The sequence below is a fragment of the Actinia tenebrosa genome, unplaced genomic scaffold (genome assembly GCF_029948245.1).
Source record: "Actinia tenebrosa isolate PJP-AT-01 unplaced genomic scaffold, QUT_ActTen_1.0 PGA_scaffold12__29_contigs__length_12842862, whole genome shotgun sequence".
Lineage (NCBI taxonomy): Eukaryota > Metazoa > Cnidaria > Anthozoa > Actiniaria > Actiniidae > Actinia > Actinia tenebrosa.
Genome location: NW_028292572.1, coordinates 7,267,511 through 7,289,471, shown reverse-complemented (window position 1 = coordinate 7,289,471; position 21,961 = coordinate 7,267,511). Strand labels below are relative to the sequence as shown.

Sequence of the window (21,961 nt, the reverse complement as noted above, 5' to 3'; positions counted from 1 at the left end):
GATTACTTTATAAGCGTTTAGGCGCCTCAATCCTTTGACATCTTTTTTTAATCCCGCTTTTAACTCTGATATTAATGAGTAGGGGGAAAGCAGTTATTTGACAGTCTATCTACAGTTCACCGATAAATGACGTTGTTGGTATTAATATTCACCACTATTAGTATCACACAAAGACTCATCCACTGTTCGTTACCCTAAAATTGGTTTCGGCAAATTAATGCTACTGAATAAAAGAGTTGCCAGGACGACATGTCTTAAATAAGATCTGTATTGGTGATCTCTGTAGCCCCAGCGAGTAAGTGGTCGGTCCCTAAGGGATTATTGTGTGGTCGTCATTCCTCGTGCAAGGTCAGTTAACGCTACTGGACAAAGAAGTGCCAGGTCGACACGTCTTAAATAAGGTCAGTATTGGTGACCTCTGTAGCCCCAGCGAGTAAGTGGTCGGTCCTTAAGGGATCACTGTGGGTCGTATTTCTTCGTGTAAGGTGAACAACAATTCAAATGTCACTAGAAAAGGTATTTTTCATGCTATAATTGAACCAAAAAGGCCATGAAAATACAAGTTTTCACGAGAACTAGTAACATAGACTTACAAATGGACATATCAACCACAAGGAAAGACACTTCTGGTTGTTTGGTTTTGTCCTCATTCCGACAAATCTAACATGGTATTGGTAAATTCAAATTCTATCCGAGTTAGCCGTGCCTTGATATTGATCAGCCCCGAGGTTATTTCAGGGTTCAACTGTGAGTTAGCCGTCGCCCTGCCCGTTCCAGAGGTTGTTTCAGGGTTCCATCTGTGAGTTAGCCATGCCCTGACTTAGATCAGCCCAGAGGTTGTTTCAGGGTTCGATCTCAGAGTTAGTCATGCCCTGAGTTAGTCTCCCCCACAGCCGCTTTCAGTGTCGTCACGCAACGCTTTGAACAACAAAGGGGTTGTTTCAGGGTTCAATCTTTGAGCTAGTTAACCACGCTCTGACATTGATAAAATTTAAGGTCATTTATTGTTCTTTGCGGATTTGGCTTACTGAAGATCATCAATTTGTTTCGGACATTTTCAGATGGAAATCAATTAAAAACAGAAGAAAATCTGCATATCATAGGTGATAGAGGGAAATTCCCCCTTCTAATTATGCCTATGTACAGCAAGCGACAAATAATTAGGAAGTAATTTGCTGCCTACACAAACAAGTGCAAATGTTAACCGAGTGGAAATATTTGAGAATTTTTTAATAACTTTTCGGTCTGGATAATAGAAAGCCTTTCGTGAAGAAAATGGCTCCCTGCTTGTCTGATATCCATCATCTCGTGTTTTGGGTGGATTTGGCAAGAATTTTTAGCGCGGAAACGCTCGTGCTAAGAGGCGCATTAAACATGAGCCCTTGGCTCGGGAAAAATTGGGCAACCACTCCCAGCGTTATCGAAGTAAAATAAACTACCTTTACCTTTACCTTTTTTACCTTTTTAATGTCTATAAAAGTCAAACACGTCAAGCAGGTGTTGGTAATCATAACAAGGGCCGTGGCGAGGGAATGGGGGCGCAGTTGGGGGCGACCAAAAAGATTGGCTAAAGAGACAAAAAATCGTGCCCTTTATTTTCTCTCTCTTTTCTTCTTTTTTTTTTTTTTTTTTTCTTTTTTACTTTTTTTCGTGAAAGATATAAATGACTGTCATTTCTCGATAAAACAACAAAATTAACAATTTAAGCATCTTGATTAAGATCATTCATTTTTTTTCGATTCAGTTTCAAGTAATTAGAGGAGTTCCATTTACGCCATTTCACCTGTTCCTTATAATTACTGAACCAAGTGTTTTTACAATGAAGGCTGGAGCTGAGGTCCATAATCACAATGAAGAGCTGTTAAGATTGATCTTGTGCTTCCTCGAAATGAAATTTATGAATTTAAAAAAAAATACTTTGATGCAAAATTAGACAATTTCCAAATACCTCAGCAAAGGACTGTGCGTAAAATAAAGTCATCAGGTCTCTGCTGAAGAGCCAGTTGGATCAAAGGTAATTTACGCAATACTGTCTAAGTATACGACAAGCAAAAATTATAGCAGCCGAAATTCAGTACTAGGTATGAACAATGCAATTTATCTTGTGTTTTTAGTCTAAATGTAAAGCTGGTCTAAATGTAACTATTTTTAGATGGGCTTGTGAAGTATCATATAGATCGTGCCGATGCGTGTGTTTATATGCTTGTTTCAAATTGTAATTTATAAGTAGCCGTATTTTAAATTAGTCTCGAAAAAGAGCAAAAAATACGATTTATTGATCTCAATATTCAATCAACACGAAATAATGATATAAAAACAAATGTCAGAACTGAACACCAAGAAAATATATTAAGGATATAGTTATGTCTGCCTTAAACAGGTTTCGTCGTACGGCGAGCTCAAACAACCCAAATTTCTCAGGATTCGAGAGTTTCGTATAAAGCGTTCATTGAATAACCCAAGCTGAATTTTATATATGATTTAGCTTACCATTGGAAGGTATTATGTCTGGAATTTCAGATAAATCCGAACACCCTGTGCACGTGAAAATGCGCTTTGCAAACTAAGGGTGAAATTTAAATATCTGAGAACCTGTAAAAATGTAGTTTGTAAAACATTCCTGTTCACTTATTAGAACGCGTTTTCTATTTATACTTTAGCGTAAAATAATCATTAATCTTTTGTTTGCCATATTTCAAAAACAGATCTTCTCTAGTTTGCTTCATTTTTCTACGCGAGCACCTTTCTCAGACCTACCATTTTCACCTCGGGTTTAGGCTGAAATGAGAGCACCGACGGCCAAAATCGATTTTCACGATTTTCTCAAAATAAAAGTGAAATTATTCAAAATGAACATCAGTGCGTTTATTTGGTTGGTATTCTACATCTTTGGACCAAATATGAATTAAACGTTAGTGGTTCGAATTAAACGTTAGTGAAATTTTGAACCTTGAATGACAGTTATCTCAGTTATCTGTGTACTGTCAATATACATACGAAAAGGATGTTATAAAAAGCTTAGCAACAGAATTAAACACACGATTTTTTTTTTTTTTTTTTTTTTTTAATCGTGTATTTTGTATTTAGTGTTAAATTCAAGAAAGTTTAGAGTAACTGTTCAATTTCAGAAGGACCGTAGTATTAAAGTGCACGAGGATACAAATAGACCAGATACTTTTTCGGTATGAGACAGATATTTTAATTTTAAGCTTTGGTAAGTTGCGAATATTTTCAGAATAGTTTTGCCGCTGTTACTTCAATTTTCCTCATTGGTTCTCACAATAGACCACCTTCGGTATCTTAAGATTCAAACCTGATTGTAAGGTTTTAGGCTGCTTTCATAATGTATGACAGAGGGGGGGACAGGAAATTTAGGGGGGATCGGAAAAATGTTTACCAGTAAAATGGGGGAGTTTTGACATTTTTTTTTAGAGAATTGGGGAGGATTCAAAACTTTTAGAAGAAGCTACGAGAGATTGCCCGGGGGGATAGTTGTTTTTGGGGGGACTTCAAGGGGGGTCTTAAGAATTTTTTTGTCATTGAAAGATTTCAGCTGCCCCCCCCCCCCCCCCCCCTGCCATACATTATGAACGCAGCCTTAGCCGTATGGTACCTCATGTATACCGGTACGAAGATGTAAATCACCAAATACATTTGTTGGTAGAATAAAATAATGTACCTTATAAAACCTTCATACCTGTCGGCAATGATAACAAAAATATTGTAAAAATGTTAGTCAGTTCACAACTCAACTGATTCCAACATGAATCTGATCCTTTTGAGGTTTAACGCAATTTTGAAAATTTTATTCCGGAAATGATATATACGTGCCATATTAAAGGTCCTATCTTCTGGACAGCAGAAAAAATAATTACCGGTTAATGTAGGTGCTGACATGTTGGCGTTTTGATAATGACGTGTTGGCGGATGATTATATGATACTTGTGATTTGGCGGTCATAATGATGGTAAAGATGGTTATAATGATGATGTTGATGATGGCGGTCATGATGATGGTAATGATGGTCATAATGAAAATGTCAGGAGCTCAATGATGGCTAAAACCAAAAGAAAAACCCAAATGTCATCTTTAAGAAATTCTATTATTTTCAATTTTAGGGAACAATTGTGGCTGCTGCTGCTGCTAAATGATGATGATGGTGATGATGCGATGATGATGGCGGTCATAATGATGCTGATAATGATGATGATGTTGATCGTGGATGATGGTGATGATGATGGTTGATGGTGATGATTGCGATGGCGATGATGATGACGACGATGGTGGTAGTGACGATGATGGTGGTGATGATGATGATTATGAAGACGATCACGGATGATGATGACGATGCAGATGATTCAGATGCTGATGATGGTGGTGATGATAATTATGAAAGTGATGATGATGATGATGATACTGATGATGGTGGTGGTGGTGGTGATAGTGATGGTAGACCATTGTCTTTCTATCCACTTTGTTTCATATCATGCCATCAACAAGAAATGAGTTACCTATTCTTTCACCTTTCATTGAGTACCATGTTTTTCCTTAGAACATGAAGCCGTACTATACAACAGCTCTTTTATTTCCATCTTGAACTTCAACTTAGCTTCCTTGCAAAACAAATAATGCCTTCAACAATTGTTTTGTCATTACGGGACCTCAAAGTAATAATAGGTTATCATTTATTATTATTTTCATGTAAAAAAAACCTATCAGTTTTTGTTTATTTTTTATGTGCCTAATGATATCTAAAACAAACTCTGCGCTTTTGAAATTTTTGGTTGCGGCTCACTCACAGAACAATGAAACTGAAAAAGCTTTGCTCTTCAAAGCCAGCACAAAGGAAAAGCGAACTTTTTTGTTAAAACCAGGTTATATGTGCTTCATGTCTGTAAGAAATCTGAATTCGAATTAAAAAAATGATTTTAAAAAAAACAATGTATAACTGAATAATGAAGACTTTTTTGTTGCATTCATGTGCTCCATTATGGCAATTCCTAGCTTTAACCGTGAAATGAAATGAAAATATTCCATTAAATGTGAAACTTTGGACACCAAAGTGAAACATGTTATTTCTGAAAGTCCATTTACTTTTGGCGGGAAAACAGTGATGTCGCCATGGTAACGAACGTATTTATATTTCTTGAAAGAGGGTTTATTTATTGATTGCAGATGTTTGGATTTATAGCACTCGCGCGCAAATTAAAAGAGTCTGTAAGATTTATTCAGCTTTAGAAATTTAGAAAGTCTCTTTTGTTCGACGAAATCCAATGATAAACATTAGATGTAACTAGATTATTAAACAGAGATGAAGTGGAATTCTTAAACTTTATTCAGAGAGGCCAAGGTAAGGTTTAAAATCGTTAAAAAACTTAAGGGTTTTTCTATAACTTACATTTTTTCTTTCATTTGTCAAGTTGTTCTTTTATACCATCATGTTTATTTTAACTTTTCCACTAGCGTCAAAATATAACGTTTTAAAATCTCATTAGAACATTTTGTTTATCTGACGTTTGGACCTGAAAGCTATGTCCTGTTTCTCTAGAATTCCGAAATCTAGGGATATGAAGCCTTTCAATGCATTTTCCAAGGTTTTTTTCTCATCGATACTATTCACTGGAGTCCTACTCCTTATGTAGCAGTAGAATATGATGTAGCACTATTTTGTTTCGACTGAATACTATTACTTTAATAAAATACTTTCAAGTCATTTGTGCATCAATTTGTAGAGAAGTGTCCTGTCTTCACTTCTGAAAGATATTAAATTTTAAGAGTGTGCCTTTAAAACTTAAAAGAAAAACGTAGAAATTTTAAAGAAAAAATGCCAAAATAGTTTCCCATTCTCCGCCTAACTCAATTAGGTTTATGAAAAATGTCAGAGTTATGGCTCCAAAAATTTTAATTCTCAATGCCGTCAAAACGTTTTTGATTGCTTTCTGCTTAAAAGCGACTTCAATAATATAAAACGATAAAAATCGTTAAGATAAAAATTCCGATTCTTAAAACTATCCAAGACTCAATAAAAAAGGCAAAGGTTTTGCTAAAACTTTTCATTTGACATATAATTGAAATATCTTTAATGGGATTTCATTAATCCTGTAGACTTCTGGAAATCCTTTTAGCATTGTTTGCACAGTTTACGTACAGTTCAAAGCTTGGAATTCCTTTCATTTTGCAGAAGTTGTTTGTTCAATGTTTTTACTTGCCTTTATGTCATGTGAATTCGGCTTCAGCAAAAGCGAATAAGAAAAGTTATTTCGGCAATTGTTACTCGGACTAGTACTAGTACAAGTGCAAGTCGTCGACATAGAATAGCATCGAAAGTAAGTATGAATTTCTAATACTTAATTTCGTCTATTTCTGGCTTCAAATTGTCGAATCTCTTGAATCGGCTGTCAAAAAAGCGCTTTTTGATCCCTGAAATTCTCTTATTTCATTTGAAACTTGAAAACCTCTACCTGGGATGATCTAAGTAAACGCAAGGCTAACTCACAAATAGAATTGGGATTAGAATTGATTTTGTAGAGGGAGGAAAACCGGAGAACCAGGATAAAAACCCTCGAATCAAAAGAGAAAAGTAACAAACTCTACTCACTTGTGTTGCCGAGTCCAGGAATCGAACCTGAAACCCTAGAGGTGAGAGGCGAGTGATATAGCTACACATACAAGTGATTCCCCCAAAAGTTTATTAAAAGGGCTATAATACCTTAATAAATGTAGCACGTATTTAACTGACAAATATTTTGGATTTTTACACTCTATAATGCATGTTGTAGGGATAAAGGCACTCTTCAAGATGGCGTCGTTGTTCGAGTACCCTCGATTGATCAAGGAACTTTTCTCAAGGTCCACAACAACGAAGACCTTCGAGTCTCTTATCCTTATCTTCCTTATTCTTTGTGCACTTCTCGGCAACTTACTTGTCTGTTATGTAGTAACTAAGAACTCCCGCCTTAGGACTGTATCGAACACGTTGGTGCTGAATCTCGCTATTTCTGACGTCCTGATGGCATCCCTTTGTATGCCCTTGTCTTTGGGAGTTCTCATCGCTGGAGAATGGCCGTATGGGAATATAGTGTGTGACATGCATGGATTCTTAATCTTTTCATTTGGAATTGTTTCAGAGGTACGATAAGGTAGAATAAAATATAGTCGGGCAGGGTTTCAAAGGCAGCCATTTTTGCATGACAAGAGAATTCCATTTCTCAACTTCCCAAAGGGAATAAATCGTCCTTACTTTTTAAGGGTAGCACTAGTGAGAAAAGCCTCTGATGTTTCTATTGTTTGGCCCTGCAACTTGGTTACTATGGAGTCCCTCTATAGGTTAATCAAACACCTTTGTTTCATAAAATAAACTTTTAAAAGTCGTACGCATCCCCCAACACGTTTTATCTCTAGACCAAGTGGGCAATTTTTTCAATTCCACTGAAGAAATCGATGGGTCCCTACGAGGCCATTTCCATAATAAAAGTAGCATCAATAGGAACCAGTGGTGGGGGAAAATCCTGTTTTCATTCAATTTGCCTTCCCCATGGAGCAATACGAAAAATAGTTAGCCCTAGCAGTATGGTGGTCCTACCTTCTCCTTAGTTTTATAAGTCTTTGAAAATGAAATTTTCAATAATTAGAAATATTCTTTACTTTACAACATTGTATCCTGTAAAATTCAGATGAAAAGAAGAAAAGGTCAACCGAATAGCACGAATAGATCCATAAATAGTTCTTTTCTGTTTGAGAAAGGCGAATAATGATGCATTTTCATTTCTTCCAGGCGACAATGTGCTCTATCGCCATCAATCGCTTCTTCGCCATTACTCGACCCTTCAGCTACACTTCAGTTTTCACGCCACAAAACATTCGTATCATCATCGTGTTTCTATGGTTACTGCCATTATTAGCAAGTGTACCGCCATTTGCTGGCTGGGGTTACTATGCTTTCCAGCCCGGCAAAGCCTTTTGTATTTACCCCTTTAATGTCAACATCGTATATACCGTTCTAGTCGAGGTGTTATTCATTTTTACGCCCATGAATATCATTATCATAAGCTACAAGAAATGCTACACAGCGATGAAACAGAACAATCGACGTGTGGCTGATATGACGGTCAGTGGGTCAGTGGATAGCCGTAGAAGGGAGCAGGAGTCCAGGGCAACTCGGACAATGATGACCGCGACTGCTGGGTTCATGCTGTGTTGGATGCCTGTTGCTGTTATTGATTTTGCTGATATCTTTACAGGTTAGTTGAGTATATATTTCTACCATGTCAATAATATTTCACCTTCAACTGTGACCTCTTGAACTGTAATGCTTTACATTTCATAGCAGCAACGAGTTCAAAAGTTAGTATTTTATCCTCACTGCATACTCATTACCGAGCCACGGGAATTAAGATATGGAAGGTGACCGCGACTGCTGGCAATGAGCATGCGAAGAGCATGCGATGCGTCGCCAACCGCCACCAAGGGAGGTGGGTGGGGTGAATCTTCTACTCTCCCCTTAGGCAGCTTCCGACGGAATGATTCAAGGATCTGGGTGTGGTGCTTATATATGCAGGGGTCGCAAAGCATTACACCCGCACTGCGCAAACTCCAATGTCCATATATGGGGGGTTGCTAAATTCCTACGTGACACGCTAATTATGTATGCAGTTAGGATAGGGAAGTAATAGCTCAAAAACGAGTGCGAGTGTTTGATCAGGGCTTCCCAATTTGACACACTTTTATCGAGAGCTCGTAATAGGTTACTCAGCGAATCTCAACATCGATTGCATCGTTTGAAAGCTTTATCTTATATTGTACAACCATCACTCTTCGTAAGGGGCTGTTTATGATAATTTGCGCTCTATAAATGTTCTTTTATTATTAATTATTTCATTATTATTTATTTCATTATTATTGATTTTATCATTATTTTTTTATTGCTGATTTTATTATTATTGATTTTGTTATTATTATTGTATTATTATTTATTACCATTAACGTTTTCTAAATATTTTATCATTTTTCTAGGTGGAGGCAACCTGCCTCGTCAAGTCTACATGCTGAATGCTTATCTCATTTACATATCCAGTACGATCAACCCGTTTATCTACTGGCTCATGAACAAGGACTTCAGGCGAGCCTTTAAAGAGGTCTTACCTTTCTTCAGCGCGACTTCAATAGATAGTGGTATTAATTCCATGACCAGAGGAGACAGATCTGTTGGTGCTCCTACAGATGTCACTTTACAGAGCTGAAAAGGACCAACTCAACCTTGACCTAATACTTTCCCATTTCAGACCACGTGTCACTCTCTTGAGAATAAGATCTTTGTCTGTTTCTGGAAAGAGAAAACAGAGATTAGGTCTATAACAAGAAACGTCGTGTAGATAAATTTTGACACATTTGGATACTTGTCAAAAAAGGCGGATTCAGTAAGAAGAATTCCTCGGTTTCAGTTGAGTTGACATTATTTATGTAAATATTAATGTCCATGTGCATTCCATATTGACAATTGGTGTTTGAAAATCAAATAGTTTTAGTGTTTATCCATTAGGATATTTAAGATTTCAATTTTGGCTCTTAACGTGACTGACTACTTTTGGAAAAAATATTAAGCTTTTTTTAAAACTTCGATTTTCCGAATTGAACTTTAATACCCGATTCCAAACCTGGAAAGAAAAATTGGGTTTCCCGAGCTTGTTTTCGAGATAATCAGCATTTAATGGAAGCCTACGCGCGAGCTTATGAAGCAAAAATTGGGAAGTGATTAGAAAAAAATTAAGATTCATAAGATAATAGTTATTTGCAGACTCTATGATTGCACGAATGAAGGCTAGTCGACCATTCTACAATAATACATAGATATTTTCGAAAAAAAGACAAAGAGATCTCAAAAAATCTCATAAAGTCGAACAAAATTCCCTACAAAAATCTATTTTTTCATGTGTTAGTTTTTGAGCGCGCGCACATCGTGAGCTCAAATCGAACGTTCAAAAGTAGGCAGCCACCTTAATCATAGACCCCTTGCAGCACGTCGGAATGCAGCTCAATTTGGAGGAAATAACAATAGTTTTTCTAAATCACCTTTTGAGCCCTAGCCCAAAACGTGTTGGATTGTGTCAGTACGGTCACCACAAAGTTCGGACATCGTTCTCGGATTCCCGTACAAATTCACTGACTTTAAAGAGAAAATATAGGTAGATTTCTTTAGTTGGCTCTCTTAACAGCAATAAGAAAAGCTTCAGTCAAACCGGAAAACTGATATTTTGCTTGTATTTAGAGAGCTAACTAAACAAACCGAGTAATGATAACTTGCTTAAAATTCAGTACATTCGTACGGAAATCCGAGAACAAGACCAATCTTCGAACTACTTCGGTTACCGTAAAACAATCCAAGACGTTTTATATCGCGTGATGGTGAATTCTCAAGAGATAGAAATTCTTTTGTTTTGTCCTCCAAATTAAGCTGCTTTGACGTCAGATGCGAATGTTCTATAGTTATTTCGCACATATTATCCAGGATATATTCTAAGCCTGTTTTTATAATAAGCTATTTTAAATAAGCCTAGCAAGTCCTTGATAAGGGGACATCTATATGTACCACCATTCAATGCGAGCACCTCTGTAAAACCGACCCCTCTAACTGATAATACGGACACTTCAATAGTTCGATTTGTTATAGATAGCAGCTTTGATAAAGCAATATATTTGAGGCCAATAAGTTTTCTTTATCTTTTAAATTTCGTTGCATTTATAAATTTTTACAGCGCGACGTGTAAAGCATGACCGGCAATAAAGTGTATAATTTATGCAAGATATTTTCTACATTAAACCGACACATTTCGATGCGAAGTTGGCTGGCTTTACCAAACAAGGCGCACAAAAGCTCGTTTGGTAGCAAAAAGCCCGTGTACAGAAGTATGCCAATATACAACATTAAATACATTTGCGCGTGGCGCTGTAAGCTGCAATTTGCGGATTTGCAAGTAGCAACGGTAACTATGTTTGCAGTTAGCAACAGCATCTGCGGTAATAAAAATTCTTTAATGCCGTTTTTGCTCGCTAATTTTTAAAATGATACAACCTGATCTTTTCCCGTTCCAAGGAAATAAGGCCCCGTCCACGCGTATCCGTAAATTTTTGGATCCGCAATTTTTTTGGGGGGGTACGAATGGACGCAACCCGTATCTGCAAAAAAAAAATTTCCGGATACGCGTGGACGGTGCCTAAGTCATTCAACCTTAGCGTCCGAAACGTCAGTAAGTTTTTTCATCTTTTCACGGTGTTAAATTTACCCTTTTATCATTACTGTTTCATTAGAAACACCGACGCAGCTCACACTAGTTTTTAGCTAGTTATCTCATCAAATGTAGTTCCATTTTAGTCTCGTTTTTGTTGCCCTTCCCACCAACTGACAGTAAAATTTTGCTTTCTTCAAAACGAGTCACATTTTGGCGCCATTACGAATTGTTTATGTTCGTATCCATTCACGTGTTTCACAAAATCGAATAGTATCGAAATGATCAAAGGTTTACCAGCAAACACAATAGAAAACCTGCTGACGGGCGACAAATCCAACCACATATTAATAAACAAATTCACTTTTGTATCCTTCTTTATATACTCTTTAAACTAACTTCAATTTAATTTTGCGGTAAATACAATTATTATAGATAAAGTTTGTGGTTTTATCTGGTCTTTTATTAGGCTATAATCAAAGAAATTTTAAAATTACGTCCGCGTGAACCGAAGAGCTGGTAGATTAAGTATTTTGCATGGCTGAGCGAGTGAGCGCGCGCAAAATCTTTTACATAAAAGTTATTCATAACTTAAACTTAATTTTTAAAAATTCTATTAAACCTTTGTCTCCTGTTATATTTTTTTCCTTGGATTATAAGCTTGGGGAAAATAAAGGGAGAAAGATTTATTTGGAAGGCGTAACAGACCTTGAGATTTTCATTCATTATTCATAACTCTGACGTAGAGCTAGTGAAGCAAAACAGGACGAAGCGATCAGGTGTTTTCCAGGTCAATTCAAGCGAGTCTTTTTGATTTTCTCGCCGGCGTTTTTCTTTCCTTTCGCGCGATTTTAAAGTTTATCTCTACCATTGAAAACCGTTTAGTTTTACAAGAAAATTCGAAATTGTAAAAGAGGGAGCCTGGGGAAACCGTGTTTTGGAAAGACATTGAAAGTTTGCGGACGGTAAACGGAGATGAATCGAACTTGAAGTTAGAAGACGACTTGATTACAGAAAGATCACTCCAAACGGTGAGTCAAAGAATTTTACCAGAAATAATTTCCAATGAAAAAGAATTCATCTATTGAAGCGGTCTCGTGGTAAAAAGCTAACTCTCAGAACTAAGAGAAGTTTTTGGCCCAAGTTTTTCGACTTTACAGTGAGTTTTGAGTTTATTTTGGCTTTCTGTTTGTTGAGTAATATAAAAACAATCAAAATTCTATCAATAAACTAGGTTTTCTTCGAAAAAGAGGGATAAATCTCCCAAAGTCATACGATCTAATAAGATTATACTTAGCAAACACTTATGAATAGTGTAATAATTATTTGATAAAATCTTTATAAATTTTGTAAAATATAATTCGAGGGAGTTGGTTCAATTCAGTACGTTCGTTGGTGCACTTACTTGCAAGCATTCTAAACCTCGCGATTGAATATCATCTTAATCATGGTGGTTTCAATGTCTTACTTTTACTTGAATTCTGCTTGGAATTTTAAAAAATCATCAGCAATTCGATCATGGTTAGTTAATATAGTTAAAAAAATAAACGTTTTTAATAAACTTTCTTGGCTCTAAAATGTTGGTTTTTCTTTCGTGTGTAAATTATATTTGAAGTGTGGCAAAGATGACGATATTTTATATCTCTGGATTATTCAATTTTGAGTGACGCACCTATATTACATTATATTTTTATTCTTTTAACGGATCAAATCGCATTGCTTCATGAAAATTTCAATCTTTAGGGAGATATCGTTGTTTGTCAGATATGAAGCGAAGGACAACCTTGTACTGATTGAACTACCAATATGATCAATTATAAAAAGTCTTTAAACGAGACAAGTTAACAAAGCTTATTTCAAACAACGAAGTAAATATCAAAGTATTGGCCATTCCGAGTTTAAGGAAAAAAGCCGAGTTGAGTTGGCTTGGCTGTGCATTTTGGGGCTGTTTTAGGGAACAAAATAGCCGCCATCTTGGAAATATGTCCTTAAAATAGCCCCAAAATTTACTGCAATGCCAACTCGACGCAGTTTTTTTCCTCAATCTCAGAATAGCTTATTCTACTTTAAAAGATGAATACTAGCCAGATAATTAGGCCATTGACAACAAAGTTGCACACATTCTTCTATTCAGTTTTAGCACTCTGCTGTAATTAGCATGTGCAGAGGTTGAAATCCAAAAACCCATGGGCCATATGCAATTATTTCAGAGTGTTTGTCACTCAATGGTTGTGATCCGGTGGAAAGATATTAGATCCATCGCTTGTTATCTCAATATTGTATCAAAAACTTGCCAGTACTAAGTTAGACACGTGTAGGAAAAAACTTCCCAAACAGTCCCAAATTAGGGCACAACAAATTCGATTGGGGCAACACCTGGGGTGCTTTCCATTTACCCGGAAAAACCGAACTGGAAATTCCGGTTGGAAACAAATGGTATGCATTATTCGATTCCGATCGGAAAGTTCCCGAAAACTCGGTCTTCTGATTGAGGTAATCCACTTTTCCTGCTCTTTTCGGTTCTTCCGGTAGACGCGTGTACCATTTCTCGAAAATCAAAATTTCCCCCTCTTTCCTTACCATCAGCGACTAAGTTTCTAACCGGATGGATTGGTTTAAATAGTAAGCACCCCTAGAGTCCAAATCACTAACCACTAGACCATTTTTACATTTAAAAATCGTGTCTCAAAAGATTTTTTTTTTAATATCATTTCAGAGAATAAAAGACAGCCATGAGTGAAAGCGAAAAGCAGACAGAACCCAAACCTGATCCCTACGAGGGGGAGGGTGAGGCAAAATCCAGCAAGTCAGGAAAAAAGGCATTCCCCAAGAGATACATCGTAGCCATCATGGTGTTCCTTGGTATCTGCGTACAGTATGCTTTAAGGGTTAATCTTAGTGTGGCGATTGGTGCTATGTGTAACCCTCACACTGTAGAGGAAAATGGTTTCACTATTACTAAGGTGTTTATTTACCATTTTTTAAATAAACTTATATCCTGTGTTATTTTTCTAATTTTTTTTTTTTGTTTTTTGTTTGTTTTTTTTTGTTTTTGTTTGTTTGTTGAAGAAATAGAAAACGCGCACGCGTGCTGTGTGTAGTTAGAGCAGTTTTCGTATGACTTAGGAAAGTTCAGTGCAGCAAGCGTGCCGTGCCGTGACCGTCAAGTTTTCTAGAATATTAATTGGCTGATTTTTTTCTCACGCAATGTGATTGGCCTGTCAGTGACGTGACCTTGGTGTGACTGTGCCTACGCCGTGTTCCAGGTATTTGGTTGGACGGAGAGTAAATTCTCGAGCAATGTGATTGGTCTGGTGTATCCCTTGCTGTGTCACGACCGTGTGTGTGCTGTGAGCTTTTCACAGTCATACGAAAACTGCTCTATAAAGCACGCGGGGGTTGGCAGAAGACGAGAGAAGTGTTTGGAGAAGCATGACGCGTAGCGGTGTGCTCCTCGTCACCTCTATCGTGTCCTGCCAATCCCCGAGTGCTTTATAACTGCACACAGCACATCAAGCAAGTTTTTTATTTCTTTTATAAAATACAAATTTCAAATTTTTTTTGGATAGAAATGACGCAACTGAAAGTGCGCGCGTGTGCTGTGTGCTCTCATAAAGCATGCGCTCCCAACCAACCAGAACGCGAGATTTTTAACAGTTATTTTGAAATTGTTATTATCCCTTGATTAGTATTAAGTTATTATTATTTATTTATGACTCTCTTCTTTTCTTTGGATGTACAGAAAGCAGAATTTGACTGGAGCTCCCAGCTACAAGGTATGAACGCACTTACATCATTGCTATAGCAACAACGTTGTCATGGTAACACGCATTTTATTAATGACTGATTTCATGCTATTTGTCTTGAAGGTACCATTCTTGGTGCATTCTATTACGGCTACATGACAATGCAGATCCCCGGTGGATGGCTTGGTCAAAGGTTCGGGGGTACCCGGGTATTTGGTATCTGTCTTGGGATTGCTTCTATTCTCACCATGTTGACTCCAATAGCTGCTCGAACGAGTGTTGTCGCTCTCATAATACTACGAGTTATCGAGGGTTTAACTTTGGTAAGTTTTATGATAATGACTATGAGTTCGACTAGAAACTAGAGTGCTCAGATGTAACTTTATTATCAGTACTACCGTATACTAGGGCACAGCTAACTCACAGTTTTTAGAGCGAGAAAACCGGAGAACACGGAGTTAAAAAGTTTGTTTCAATAGAAATATTACAGGAATTTTCACAATACTTCGAATCAAAATAAACAACACAAGGACAATGCGAACTAGCTTACTGTCATTATTATTGTGTGTACTCTGATAAGCCATGGCTGAGAACCAATCAGAAGCCAGAAGTTTATTGTATCAATTATATTTTTCAGGGAGCTCTTTTTCCATGTAACCACGCCATCTGGAGTAAATGGGCGCCTCCTCAGGAGAGGACTAGACTCTTTACTATTACTGTCGCTGGTAAGTAAACCGTGTCATAAGCATTTTCCAAGTTCACTACAAAGGATGGCTGGTCTAGCTTGGGTACATACTTCTTTTGTTCATCATGCCGTCTTTGGTGTAGTTTGCACCCAAGCTAGACCAGAATGCACCATGTTAGCTATCCCAAGTCTAGTTTTCATTTATACCATATAAGTCATGATGAATCAAAGGAGTTATACTCAAGCTAGACCAGAATGCACCATCTTAGCTATCCCAGTTGTAGCTTTGAACAACACTATAAAATGCCGGCATGACGAACAAAAAATGTTTGTACCCAAGCTAAACTAGGATGTACTATGTTGGCTATCCCAAAACGTCTATGGAAACTGAGATATTTTTAGCATGACATTGGGTTTGTTCTAAATACTTCTGATAGAATGTTTAACACTATCACCACAGGGTGCCCAGTCGGTACTATCTTGTCCATGCCTCTCAGTGGATTGATGTCAAAATACGGCTTTGATGGTGGATGGGCGTCTGTGTTCTATTGCTTCGGTAAGTCACCAAGCGATGGATCAGTTTGTTACCCAGGTTATAGACCCCTTACAGTACGTCGGAATGCAGCTCACTTTCGATGACAGTGACTGGGCCTCAGTCAGTGACTGGATTTTGAATCACAAAAAAATGTTTTTTGAATTTTCACCTTTTGAAAGGCCATGGATTATCTTCATGTATAGCAAAAGCATGCCCAACTTCTAAAACTTGTTTTCCTCTTCCGAATGTCCGAATTTTAAGTGTTTTTTTAATTTCGGAAAATCAGGAACCGTCCATAGCTGGAATGGACTGGACTTCGGTTGGCTGGATCGTACGGAACATAGACGTTTTTTTACGCCGAATTTGCAGCTTTTATACTATAATTGTTATTTTATTATCCATAACTAGTGATCCTATTTTGAAATTTTGCAAAAAAAATGTTTTTTATGTCTTGGATTGTGGCATTGGTTGAAGTCCACTGTGAAACAATAGGTTTCCAATTCTCAGGAATGGGAATTAGTTTGTTTTGTCCTCCAAATTGAGCTCCTTAGACGTCACATGCAAGGGGAGTAACCCAAGCTGAATCAGTTACTATGGTAACCACATGTCATGTTTTTTGGTTCAGGTGCTGTTGGCCTGATGTGGTTCTTTATTTGGCAGATGTCAATCCACGCCTCGCCTGCTGAGCATCCAACGATATCAGTAGAAGAGAAAGAATTCATTGAGAACGCCATTGCCGATACTTCAACCAAAAAGGTACATGGTAGCGATACCATCCGATCCAGATTTATCGTAAGATGCGAGAATTGTTAACCCCTGTATGTCATTCTACTCCTTCGTATGCTACCATCCGGTGTTTTGCCCGGTATCCCCGTACACCTTCGTATGCTACCCTCCGGTGTCTTGCCTATTATCCCCGTACACCGTTCGTATGCTACCCTCCGGTGTTTTGCCTAGTATCCCCGTACACCATTCGTATGCTACCCTCCGATGTTTTGCCTAGTATCCCCGTACACCGTTCGCATGCTACCCACCGGTGTTTTGCCTAGTATCCCCGTACACCGTTTGTTGATACCCATTTACAATCTTAGTGAAGAAATTTTTGGCCAAACTAAAGCGTTTGAAGTACACTGATAATTGTGCTAAAACATCGGAGCATCCGTCTGCAAGTACTAACCATCCAGGACAAAACAGAAAATCTCGTTTCCTTGGGATTGATCATCATCGGTTCATTCTTGAAGTGCATGCGCCATCGCAGTCGTCAGCCTCTGGGCTGATCTAAGTCAGGGCATGGCTAACTCACAGACCCAATTGGAATATAAGTAACGTGCTGGGTTTTGCGGAGCGAGGAAAACGATTATACCAAGCTGTTTCCTTTTGTATTGCAGATCAAGGTGCCATGGAAGTCCATCCTCACATCAGGACCTGTCTGGGCCGTCATTTTCGCTAACTTCACAGCTGACTGGGGCATGTACACCATTCTTATCTGCCTGCCAAAGTATTTCATTGAGGTCCTACACTTTGATCTTGCAAAGGTAAGCAAAGCTGGGCTTGATGGATCGTCGCCACGAAAAAAAAACAGACATGCGCAGTTGCATGGAATGCGTCACTCAAACAAACAACATATGTTTATTGTTCTGAGTTTACAAATAAATAAGTGTGGTTCGCATTGTAGATATTTATACCTCACATCCCTTTATTGCAGCAGCTACACTGTCGATAGTTTTGATGTGCAGCCCACAAGCTTGAGTATAATGAAAAAATCCAAACTAAAATATTAAACTTGGCTTCGGTTTTACACCATTTACGTCGAGTGTAATTATCTATCGATTGAATCATCTTTATATTATATATTTTATATTATATGGTCAGTTTTTAGGCCTATCTTGCCTTGCAACTACTTACTATATAGATTTCCTTCAAACTCGGCAGACGACAGAATTAGGTATGATCATTTATTTACCAAGAATCTGAAGTTTCATGTAAATCCATCGATTTTTAAGCGAGCAAGAGGACAATTTTGTGAAAAACCACTGTCAGAAAATCGGCCCGTAAGGGCAAACACGACTCAAAAATAAAATTAAAAATACACCGTTAAAAACCTAAATGTCTGAGCTACTTCATGTGCTAAATTAAGAAATATCTGAGTCCTTTTGACGCGCTGCGAGCGAGTTAAATAAAAACACAAAATGAATTCGAAATTAAGTCCTACCTCTTATCTTGCTTGAAAGATGGAGCTTTGTTGGTACTATACAGCCAATTTGACGTTGTGTGGGCCACAATTTTCTTTCGGTTTTACTCTCTCAGTTTCTGTAGTTTCATGGTTTAAGAATTGCTCACCATTCGACGCCACCCGAAGAAAGTTTGCGATTTATCAACATTTTCTTCTTTACAACCGCCATTTTGTAAAATATTCTGTATTGAATACATCCCAGGCGTTCTTCGTAGGATATTTTTTGGACGAAAATGACTGGTACTTAGCCTGCTGGCAATGTCCAATGGAGAAATTCCCAAACATTTTTGAAAAAATGCCGAAAAAAAAAAAACTCTTCCTTTAATTAACTATATTAATTGTTTTCCTGGAATGAAGCTTTCAAGTTGTGACGTGTTCACGACACGAACTGCTAAAGATAAGCTCTAAAATAAAATGAAAAATATTATAAATGATTTCACTTCCACATGAAGAAATAGTAAAATATTTTTATAGCAATGCTTTTGTTAATGTTTTTCTTATCTCCTCTTTTTCTTTCAAAGACTGGCTTTCTAGCAGCGCTGCCATACGTGCTGAAAGCAATAGTCGGTCCATCAGGAGGCATTTTGGTTGATTGGCTCATCAAAAACAAGATGAGTGTCAGAAACACTCGAAGATGTGTCTTTACTGTTGGTATGTAGGACAGTCCAAAAGGTTAACAGGACTGTTTACCACTCTTTTCATCGGCTACGCGCTGATCGAGACAACAGTACAACAGGGAAATAGGGCAATACACTGCCTCCAATCAGAGAATATAAAGGCACTGACCAATTTATTTGATTGACGGGAAGTGTATTGCCCAATTTCCCTGTCGCGACTGTTGTCTCGATTAGCGCGTAGCAATGAAAAGAGTGGTAAAAAGGCCAATGAAAGTAAAATTGATGGAAAAGAAAAAAAAGGAAAACAAGAGTAGACGAAAATAAGGAGGACATGCAAAGACATTAGACTCGAGCTCAAGAGAAGTTCTCTTAAAATGCCATAATTTCTTGGATGCGAGGGCTTATAGTCTCAGTCTTGAAAATAGCCCACACATTCTAGGTTGAAAAAATCATGGTATTTTTAAGAATAGTGAATACATCTACCTGTCTGTCTGTCTGTCTGTTCATCAATAATGTTGAGAACATACCTTTTCTCTGTTTAGGGTGTACCGTGGCATCAATCTTCGTACTCCTAACAGGATACGCTAATCATCCCTACCTGGCTGTCTTCCTGCTCACCATCGGTGTTGGTATTACAGGCATTAATGCAGCAGGTTATGCGGTCAATATCCTTGATATAGCACCTAAGTATGCCGGTGTTATTATGGGTGTCACGAACGTGTTTGGAGCAGCGCCTGGATTCATCAGCCCGCAAATTGTAGGCATTATCACACCAAATAAGGTAAGTGGAGTAATACAGATCAAGGTGCATTGCAGTCTAGCTTGGGTACAAACATCTTTTGCTCATCATGCCTTATATGGTGTTGATCAAAGCTAGACCTGGGAAAGACAAGATGCATTGTGGTCTAGCTTGGGTAAAAACACTTTTGATTTACCATGCATCATATGGTGTTGACCAAAACTAGCTTGGGTACGTACGACATGATTAAATTTTTTATTGATGAATTTGCATTGCTATTGAATTGTTAGACGGCTTCTGAATGGCGTGTCGTATTCTGGATCACCTTTATCGTCTACATCATTGGTATTGTACTATTTGGTCTCTTGGTATCGGGCGATAAGCAGCCTTGGGCCACGGAAAATGACGAGGAATCTGACAAAGACACAGAGAAGGGTGAAGAGAAGAAGAAAGACGAAGAAGATGGCAAGAAAGAGGAAGAAGAAGGCGAAAAAGACAAAAAAGAAGATGAGGAAAAGCCAACTGAATCAGCAGACGAGAAAAAAGACGACGAAGCAGAACCACCTGCTGAAGAAAAGAAAGACGAATAGATAGTTCATATTTGGCAAGATAAAATATGCAGTTATAGTTTTGAGCACTTGTAAAGATTTTGAATCTTCCTATCAAACAATAGTGAAAATTTCAATGGCCACTACTAGGGACTGGGACCGAGTTTCGAGAAATGACGTCATCTCATAACATAACTTCTCAAGAAGGGAGAGCCTATATAAAGCACTCAGTTGATGTAATGTGTAGACCCCTCAGTCGTTGCACGTGACGTCAAAGCAGCTCAATTTGGAGGACAAAACAAAAGAATTCCAATCTCCTGAGAATTGGAAACCTATTGTTATGTCATCCAAATTGAGCTGCATTCCGACGTGTTGCAAGGGGTCTATTCAGAAAATCTAGTGTATCCTATTGATGTTGTATTTATTGTATTAGGTGTGATTCATTGTATTTGTATGAATGCATTACATCAACTGCTTGCTACGTAGCCTCTTCCTTATAAGATCAAACTGAAAGCACATCAAATTAAATGGCATTTTGTTTATTCCAATAAAAAGAGGTAAACGTGAACTAGTTGGAATGTTTTGTACAAGTGACATTGATTGCAGGTTTATAATCTTCAGTAGTTCCACGCGGTTATTTAGAGATATTGCAGTTTTCGTATGACTGTGAAAAGTTCACGGCACGAACACGGTCGTGACACAGCAAGAGATACGCCAGACAAATCACATTGCACGAGAATTTACCCTCTATCCAATCAAATACCCGGAACACGGCATAAACACGGCGCGGACACGGTCACGCCAATATCACGGCACTTTTAGACCAATCATATTGCGCGTGAAAAAAATCAGCCAATTAAAATTCTAGAAAGTATCACGGTCACGTCACGTCACGCTTACGGCACTGAGCTTTTCACAGGCATACGAAAACTGCACTATTAGCCTAAGGCACGTTGAAGGAAAAAGTCGGTCGAGTTGCAGTGCATTTCGAGGCGGTTTAAGGGGACATATTTTCAAGATGGCGTCTATTTCGTCCCCTCAAACAGCCTTAAAATACACTTACTCTAATGAAACTCCACCAAGTTTTGCTCTCAAACTCGGAATGGCGATGTATGCATCCGTATAAGATTCTCCATGGTCACGTGATGGGCAGCCATGTTGGACGACAGGTACACTGAATTAAATCGTTTTGCATGAGGAAGAAGTTTTGTTTTGCCACCCACAAATAATCAATAAACTATGCGCAGTCCAGATTTCCTTAGTCCTATTCTAGTTTCATGTATCGAGTGTCAGTGTTCTTCGGGTGCATGTTACGTCATAGCCACCATGTTGGTTAACGAAACATTTCTCATTAGCTTCTTTCCTTAGATCAACCAACATGGCGCCTGTTTATTGTTATATATATCTCAAAGGATTTTGGGTAATGTGGTTGCACACATAGATATTTTAGTAAGTAATTATGTTAAATCTGTCCTTAATATTTCTGTCATCAAGCTGGAATTGCTCTAGTTAGATTAATGTAGTCTCGATGAGAAAGGTTAACTTTGTTTACCAGAAAAAAAAACTTCATAATCTTAAAACATTATTAGCTTCGACATTCGTGTACTTGACAAAATTTTAGTTAAGCAATTCACTA

The 21,961-nt window shown here is 37.9% G+C and overlaps 2 protein-coding genes across 4 annotated transcripts; both read left to right on the top strand.

The window, feature by feature from the left end:
- Window positions 1-172: 172 nt before the first annotated feature.
- Window positions 173-9,239, top strand: LOC116296843 (octopamine receptor beta-1R). Of its 3 annotated transcripts, none has more exons than XM_031704944.2 (4): window positions 173-401; window positions 6,780-7,129; window positions 7,775-8,240; window positions 9,013-9,239. In XM_031704944.2, exons 2-4 carry the CDS (start codon window positions 6,800-6,802, stop codon window positions 9,237-9,239), a joined length of 1,023 nt encoding a protein of 340 aa, XP_031560804.1. In that variant the 5' UTR covers window positions 173-401; window positions 6,780-6,799. The 3 variants fall into 3 exon arrangements, with proteins under 3 accessions (XP_031560804.1, XP_031560805.1, XP_031560806.1); XM_031704945.2 differs by lacking the exon at window positions 173-401 and adding an exon at window positions 6,221-6,326; XM_031704946.2 differs by lacking the exon at window positions 173-401 and having other exon boundaries at window positions 6,770-7,129.
- Window positions 9,240-11,996: 2,757 nt separating this feature from the next.
- Window positions 11,997-20,893, top strand: LOC116296841 (vesicular glutamate transporter 1). The gene is made up of 11 exons (XM_031704943.2): window positions 11,997-12,253; window positions 13,939-14,185; window positions 14,965-14,998; window positions 15,092-15,291; window positions 15,606-15,693; window positions 16,114-16,209; window positions 16,814-16,944; window positions 17,577-17,723; window positions 18,943-19,072; window positions 19,581-19,819; window positions 20,068-20,893. Exons 2-11 carry the CDS (start codon window positions 13,955-13,957, stop codon window positions 20,365-20,367), a joined length of 1,596 nt encoding a protein of 531 aa, XP_031560803.1. The 5' UTR covers window positions 11,997-12,253; window positions 13,939-13,954; the 3' UTR covers window positions 20,368-20,893.
- Window positions 20,894-21,961: the final 1,068 nt, after the last annotated feature.

Excerpts from the sequence above, each read along its gene's own strand:
- LOC116296843 (XM_031704944.2), top strand. The coding sequence starts at position 6,800 with ATGGCGTCGTTGTTCGAGTACCCTCGATTGATCAAGGAACTTTTCTCA. Across the intron at positions 7,130-7,774 it reads CATTTGGAATTGTTTCAGAG|GCGACAATGTGCTCTATCGC; the intron begins GTACGATAAGGT and ends CATTTCTTCCAG. Across the intron at positions 8,241-9,012 it reads TTTTGCTGATATCTTTACAG|GTGGAGGCAACCTGCCTCGT; the intron begins GTTAGTTGAGTA and ends TCATTTTTCTAG.
- LOC116296841 (XM_031704943.2), top strand. The coding sequence starts at position 13,955 with ATGAGTGAAAGCGAAAAGCAGACAGAACCCAAACCTGATCCCTACGAG. Across the intron at positions 17,724-18,942 it reads TACACTTTGATCTTGCAAAG|ACTGGCTTTCTAGCAGCGCT; the intron begins GTAAGCAAAGCT and ends TTTCTTTCAAAG. Across the intron at positions 19,073-19,580 it reads AAGATGTGTCTTTACTGTTG|GGTGTACCGTGGCATCAATC; the intron begins GTATGTAGGACA and ends TTCTCTGTTTAG.